Source organism: Cibotium barometz, chromosome 54, assembly GCF_041138505.1.
Source record: "Cibotium barometz isolate CiBa-2024 chromosome 54, ASM4113850v1, whole genome shotgun sequence".
In the NCBI taxonomy this organism is placed as follows: Eukaryota; Viridiplantae; Streptophyta; class Polypodiopsida; order Cyatheales; family Cibotiaceae; genus Cibotium; species Cibotium barometz.
In genome coordinates this window covers 29216121-29223538 of record NC_141099.1, presented here as the reverse complement: position 1 = coordinate 29223538, position 7418 = coordinate 29216121, and the positions used below count along the sequence as shown (strand labels likewise).

Genomic DNA, 7418 nt, shown 5'->3' with positions numbered 1-7418 from the left:
CATCTAAGTATCCCACTTTATCTCTATCCATAGACGACTCATAAGGTAAACCGTCCGTGTAACTGAAGGACCTTCACCTACCTCTCTCTTCACCTTCAATTTAGACTTTTAATTTAATGTGCTCTCAAATCTCAGCTGACCATCTTAATGCTACTAATGGTCTTGTGTGAGAGAGAGAGAGAGAGAGATTCATTTGTACACATTGATCCTATTTGAGAAGTGTGGCCTTGAAAAGATTCATATGCAAGTGTGCACTTGTTGCAATATGGCAATCAATATCTTGGCTGCAATATGACAGTGAATTTTTTTATAAGGTATCACTGGGAAAGACTAAACCATGCATACAATTATTACACGGTATAGATATGCTCACTAAAATAATTTCAAGAGAGCTTATGTAGTATTTAGATGCATCCACATAATAATTAATAACAACCTATAACTCTAGCTTACTCTTCATGCTTTGAAGAAAAAACAATATTTCGGATGTGACGCACTGTTGTGGATCATACATGGTCTTAACTTTTCATTCACCTTGTGCTTTCTGCTTGACTTGAATGTCTTCAGATGACGAGTTTACATTTCGTTAATCCACCACCACACCATTGTTTCCTCTTAATCAACCATGCCTTTTAATCCATGCACAGTAAGACCATGGGCTTGTATGTCTTGTTCAAGGCCAAGGCCCAAGTGACATGCACATGTCACTAGAGTAAGTGTCTAATGGGGCTCAAGAATCACCTCCCCACCACCATCTTCATTTGATTAGTGCACATTCACCGTAATTTATCCAGAGCCTTATTCCCAACTTAAGGATTCTTAGAAGAAAAATGTCTTCCGTTAGTTTCAGGATGCAATGTGGAATTGCCCAGCAAGAATTCTTATTTCACTTTCCTATTGGTCAGATGGTGGACAAGGTAGACAAGCTGTTTTTACCTTGTCCGTTTCAACAAGCGGTGCATAAGCTCCTGTCTGCATCATTTCCGAACAAAGATTGAATGCAAGCAAAGATAAAGACAATGTCATAAAAAGGCAACTCTAAAAAGTGCTTTACTTCACCTGATGCATCGGCGATCCACAATGGTGTTTTTTAGCACCCCTTTGTTTTCTTCAGCTCTCCTGATGAGGTAGGGCAGCACACGAGCCATGGGCCCAAATGCAAGGTACTTGCTCACTCTAAAGCCCGCCCGTACCAAAGTCAATGACAGACCGTCCGCCATCCCTTTTAGCTGCCCAAATTGCAAACGGCTGTCTCTGTTTGTCAAGCCAAGCTCCATAGCCTTGGCTGCAGCAGCTCTCCCTGCATGGGCGTAACAGCATGAGGTTGCATTCAGAAATTAACAAAACAGCACACCAATTGTGAATGAATCGAATGCAACCTTTACCTGACTCCATGTTATGAGTGGCCAAAATGACACATCCTCGACCAGCTGCCGCCCTTTCCAACATGAAGGCAGCACTGTCATTATAACACTTGTGGGTGTTCTCGATGGAATCGTGGATAGGAGAGGGCATACTGAGAGATGCTGCAAGCGCACTCTCTCTCACAATATAAGCACCCCTAACCAGCTTTACCCCCAAAGGAACACCTCTTCTAGAGGCTGCATCCATGGCAATCTTCAGCCGTGGAAATGCATCTTTGAGGTAAGCCTGCATGGTACCATATACCAAAGTACCCCCATCACCATGCTTATTGAAATGGAGCGTGGCTGCATATGTCAAGTAGTCAATAGCTGGCTGCACAGATGTGTATTCAGCATCCACAAGGAGAGGAAGATCCACTTTTCTGGACTCCCCACAAAGCTGCCATAACCTCTGCTTAGCCATGGCCAGGCACTTCTCCTCTTCCAGGGTCAAGGATTGGGGCTCATTTTGCAGACAAAATACCGGACTTTCAGGTGCAAAGAGGGGTAAACTCTCTTCTTGCCATGGCAGATGAAAGTCAGGGTGCTTGTGCTGCCATCGCAGAAGATGACTGATATGCTCCAGCAGTGGTACAGGGCATATGGCTGTAATTTTCACACATGCGAAACTCACCTATGGAGAAAAAACTTTTATGAATGAATTTATCTAAAGAAACTACCCATTTCTCTCTATATAAAAACTCACTACTGATGCCTCTCTCTCTCTCTCTCTCTCTCTCCCACCCCCCCCCCCCCCATCTATCTAACGGATGCTATGTGCTTGTATGGGTCTCATAGATCATTTGTTGGCCTTCCGTGGCCATTGAAATCTCTCTCTCCATTTTACGTGATGGAAAAGCTCTCATCCAAAATTTCCAGAACCCAAAACCCACTGCTCATCCAATAGCACCTATAGTTAGCATAGTCTAGAGGCATAGTAGATGAATACTAGGACTTCTATTTTAGTTTGGTTTGGTGTTTTTTTATCGGATCTGAGAGATTTGGCATAAGAGCTTCATGGTCTTCATTTATGTATTTGGTCTCATAGGTCATTTTGTCCTTCCATAGACGTTAAAATAACTTTCTTCTTCCTCATCTTTCTTTCTCTCCCCCTCATATTCTGTTCTTTTGGTTAGATCACTTTTTCATATCACTACATGATACAGTTCCTTCATGACTATATTGTAACAGTTCTGGTCTCACAGACCATTTGGTTTTTTGCAGATGCTAAATGATTCTCTCTCTCTCTCTCTCTCTCTCTCTCTCTCGTCGACCCCCTCTCTCTCTCTCTCTCTCTCTCTCTCTCTCTCATCGACCCCTTGATACATGCAAACTCTCTAAATTACAAACATTGCATGCTTCTATACATACGCTCTCTAGAAACATCCATCCATTCTCTCTCTCTCTCTCTCTCTCTCTCTCTCTCTCTCAATCCCTTGATACATGCACACTCTCTAGATTACAAACATTGCATGCTTCTATACATACTCTCTCTAGATACATCCATCGATTCTCCTCTCTCTCTCTCTCTCTCTGGTTGACCCCTTGATACATGCAAACTCTCTAGATTACAAACATTGCATGCTTCTATACATACTCTCTCTAGATACATCCACTCTCTCTCTCTCTCTCTCTCTCTCTCTCTCTCTCTCTCTCGATACATGCACTCTCTAGATTACAAACATTGCATGCTTCCATACATGACCCCTTGATACATCCACAAACACACACACACACACACACACACACACTCTCTCTCTCTCAAAGAACCAGAAATGCGCATGTAGAAAAGAAGAGCTACCTGGACATCCACTCTCTCTCTCTCTCTCTCTCTCTCTCTCTCTCTCTCTCTCTCTCAAAGAACCAGAAATGCGCATGTAGAAAAGAAGAGCCCAACACGTACCGATCCAGGGGGCAGACTCTGGGCCTGGCGAACGGTATCGAGGAATACAAGGAGGTTGGAGTCACAAGAAGCGTTATCGAGGGCGTCTTCGAGAGCGAAGTTGAGAATGCCCTGGAGACGGAGGCGGTGCCAGAGGCCGGCGAGCGTGGCGGAGGCCTCGGGGAGATCCTCGCCGGCGCAGAAGTGGGCGAAGGCCAAGCGACGGAGCGCCCAGAAGGCCGGCCCACGGACGATCGGCTGCTCCATGAGCGGCGAGCTGAGGAGGCGAGTAGTGAGACCCACTACCGGCTCGCACGCCAGCAGCTGCAGATTCACCAAGCTCCGCACGAGCTCGCCGGTAGTGAGGTCGGCGTAGAGGGAGGGGTCGTCAGGGCGCCATGCCATCTGTGTATCTGTGTGTCTAAGAGAGAGAGAGAGAGAGAGAGAGAGAGAGAGCTTCAGAAAACCTGCTTATTGGACACACACACTAGCAACAAAGGTGTTTCATAAAAAATAATTGAACACCCATGTGGAAGAGCCCATCCATTACACTCCACTTAGCAATGCATGGATGGCTCCTAGCTTTTACACTTTTTTTGGGATCTTTTGTGCTCGTGTACGTGTGTGCTTTCATGCTACCGTCAACACCCAGCAAGTTTTTGAACCCAGCACCTCATGCTTGGGACTTCAACACCTTACCATTAGGTTGTGTCTTCATTGACAGCTTTTACACTTTCTACCTCAGCCCCCATGTAAGATGAAGAAGGGGTGATGTACATGCATTGGCAAGCCAGTTAAAATTTTCCACCCATAAGTATGTAAAGGATTTTGAGGCAAGCTAAGTGCTTGAACAGTTGAAGTGATTTCATTCTTACCAACAATATCCAGCAATGTGTAAACTGCACCCTCGATCCCAATCAGGATGACAATAATATCCAGCAGTGTGTAAACTGCACCCTCGATCCCAATGAGGATGACAATAATATCCAGCAGTGTGTAAACACCCTCGATCCCAACAATGAGGATGACAACAAGATAGACTAGTCTTTTCTTTTGTTGCTTTCTTACACAACCAATTCACTAGAGATCATGCTTGCATTTATCATCCGAGGCCCTTGCCTCGTCCATCCATTCATGCATGGCTATCACTCGTTTTACAAATGCCTCTAGGAGTAATAAATCAGTGAGTGCTTTTACAAATTAACTCACAATATGATTTGTCTCCACATTTAACTCATTCAACAATAGTTTTCGCAATAACAATCAACATAACCTAACTCTCAACCCCATATTTTAAACAACTTATACCCAAGTTTTTGTAGCTCTTTACATCTGTATTATTTGCATGCACACCTATGCACCCTAAGTGGCCCCTCCCCTTTCCCCCTTGTGATATCATAATAAATAGTATGAGAATCAAAATTTGATCAACCCTTTGAGACTTTGACACTTTGACCACCACTACGCTATGCATGTGTCCAACACTTTCTATGTGACTTGCCTTTTACATTCACACTTACCTTTAATTTCTCAACCATAGCCAGACAACATGTAGAATTTTGTATACAAAGAGTTTCCTTCGTCCATATAAGATCAATTTTTTAGCATCTACATGCATGTGTGTGTGCATGCATGCATACATACACTACATGTGTGTGAGTGTGTGTGTGTGTGTGCGCGCATGCACGCGTACACGCGCACACATGTGCATGAGTGAGAGTGAGTGAGTGAGTGAGTTTGTGTGTGTGTGTGCATGTACGTTTGCATGTACATGTGCATGTGCGTATGTATGTGCTTGTACACGTGCATGTGCATACACTTGTGCATAAACATGTGTGTGTGTGTGTGTTACATGGGAGTTTTATGTGTCTCATAGCTTAACTTTTGAGACACCCATTTAGGTTAGAACCACCAATGGCATTACATACCATAATAATGGTAACAAAAGCTTTGTGTACACAATATAGGCAAGTACATCATATTCATGCACCTTATTTCCACATTAGAAAAACAAAACAAAAAAGGGTTACAAAGAAGATGATGGCATACTTGAATCGTATCTTCTTGCATGTGTCTTGTTATGACTCTAGCCTATACTAATAGTAGAAAATTGTAAAACAAATTATTATGTGCATCTTTTTTGTTTGGATTGACTCTCCATTGGACAATTGATAAAACTTTAAATGATCTAGAATTTGATAAGAAGAAATTCTTCTTTAAACTTATCAAATAAGAGACTTGAGGTTAGAACTCTTCTTTCTAATGTTTTCTAGTTAAATTATCCCAACTTAAGGGTCATCCAAGATAACATGACAATGCATTACATTTGAACATTGAAATGTTGCATTTGTCTTGTAATGAAAGTTCAACCTTTTGTTACCATTTATATATTAGTATCTATTTGGACATTGGTACTTTTGTTATAAGTCCTTCCAAGAATAAGACATTTCTACACCTATAAGTGAGTTGCCTCACCTTGGGTGCTTTAAATTTTCTACTTTGTATAATTCCTTCCTAGAATGAAACATTGCTACATGTGTAAATGAGTTGTCCCACCTTGGGTGTTTATGGTTCTTCTTTTTGAATCCTCACGCTTGTAGTCTAAAGAGTTCATCTCTAGAATGACAAAATGGAAGAACTATCTCATGTAACTAACCAAAGGTTAGATGATTAATAAACCTTGGAAGAAATTGGGAGCAATTCAAAAGATTTGTCAATTGCATACATACATACATACACATATATTATTATCTTGAAAGTGAGATTTTTCAAATACTGTATCCAATTTTTATAAAAAGAAAGCTTGTAGAGAAAGAAAGGGCTAAAATAGCCATGTAACCTATTTTTGTAAAGTAATAAAATCTATAAATACTCACGCGGCGATGCTTTTGGCACACGCTTGGTGGGGCGATTGGCACCCAATCTGGTGTTTCTCTCTCGTGCCTATATTTTCTATTTTGCATGCTTTCTAAGAATCGCAGTTTTTGTTTCAATGGTATTAGAGCCTAGCAGTTATGCTCTGTCCATCAAAAGGTGTATGTTTGAGGCACTCAGACGGCCTGGGACCAACATGTCCTTTGTCTTAAGGTGCACAGAGCAATTGGGCAGGCATAAAACTCGAGGATCCACCGTGAATGTCACACCGCTGGAAGGCCGACATCGGTTTCAACACTGGGGCAAACTGCATAGTGCGTGCATTGGTCAACACAGTCGCGTAGAATGGACAATGCCAAGAGAGCACGCTAAACCTAGCACCGGTCGACCAGCAAGAACTACAAGCCAACAATAGCAACCAACAACTGTCGACACACGAGCAACGAGTAGCGTGGGTGTCTCCTCAAGAGACAAACGCAAACTAGCCTCCATTCTCCCCACATACCCTTTTTTTCTAGGCATTGAAATGCCATGACGACCGTTGCATGGTAGTTTGTGGTGAGCCATGGGAGAAGAAGAAGAAGAGGAGAGGGAGAAGAAGAAGAAGAGGTGAGAGAAGGAAAAGAAGAAGAAGAAAAAGAAGAAAAAGAAGAGGAGAGAGAAGGAAAAGAAGAAGAAGTAGAAGTAGAAGAAGAGGAGAGAGAAGAAGAGGAGGAGGAGAGAGAGAGAGAGAGAAGGAAAAGAAGAAGAAGAGAGAGAAGGAAAAGAAGAAGAAGAGAGAAGGAGAAGAAGAAGAGGAGGAGAGAGGGAGAAGAAGAAGAAGAGGAGAGAGGGAGAAGAAGAAGAAGAGGAAAAGAAGGAGTAGAAGAAGAGAAAGAAGAGGGAGAAGAAGAAGAGAAAGAAGAAGAAGAAGAAGAAGAAAGAAGAAGGAGAAGAAGAAGAGGAAGATAAAGAAGAAGAAGAAGAAGAAGACAAAGAAAGAAATAATTATTATTTTAAAAAATGATTATTGTTATAGGATCATGACCAAAATCGTTTGCACTTTCGACTAAATAATTTTAGATGTGCTAGTATTTTTGCAGGATTTGGGACTTGGGTTATACCAATGATCTCTACTACCATGGAGCCGTGTGTTGAGCTTTCGACAATTAACATCTCTACTTAAACACGATAGGTCCTCATCTTTACCAAATGATTACATTTTTAGTTATTTATGAATTGTTTAAAATTCTATGTTTTCTTAACTTTTTCATTTTGTA

At 41.9% G+C, this 7418-nt stretch overlaps 1 protein-coding gene across 1 annotated transcript; it reads right to left on the bottom strand.

Annotated features, from left to right (window-relative positions):
• Positions 1 to 398: 398 nt before the first annotated feature.
• Positions 399 to 3800, bottom strand: LOC147608017 (proline dehydrogenase 1, mitochondrial-like). Its single transcript, XM_086790021.1, has 4 exons — positions 3307 to 3800; positions 1386 to 2037; positions 1060 to 1300; positions 399 to 972 (listed from the first exon to the last, which is right to left on the bottom strand). Exons 1-4 carry the CDS (start codon positions 3688 to 3690, stop codon positions 933 to 935), a joined length of 1317 nt encoding a protein of 438 aa, XP_086646147.1. The 5' UTR covers positions 3691 to 3800; the 3' UTR covers positions 399 to 932.
• Between the last annotated feature and the right edge of the window lie 3618 nt (positions 3801 to 7418).

What these genes read in the sequence shown, in the direction of transcription:
- LOC147608017 (XM_086790021.1), bottom strand. Translation starts at nt 3,690, where the DNA reads ATGGCATGGCGCCCTGACGACCCCTCCCTCTACGCCGACCTCACTACC. An exon ending in AGAGTCTGCCCCCTGGATCG is followed by an intron (nt 2,038 to 3,306) that starts GTACGTGTTGGG and finishes TTTTCTCCATAG; the next exon opens with GTGAGTTTCGCATGTGTGAA. An exon ending in CACTCATAACATGGAGTCAG is followed by an intron (nt 1,301 to 1,385) that starts GTAAAGGTTGCA and finishes ACGCCCATGCAG; the next exon opens with GGAGAGCTGCTGCAGCCAAG.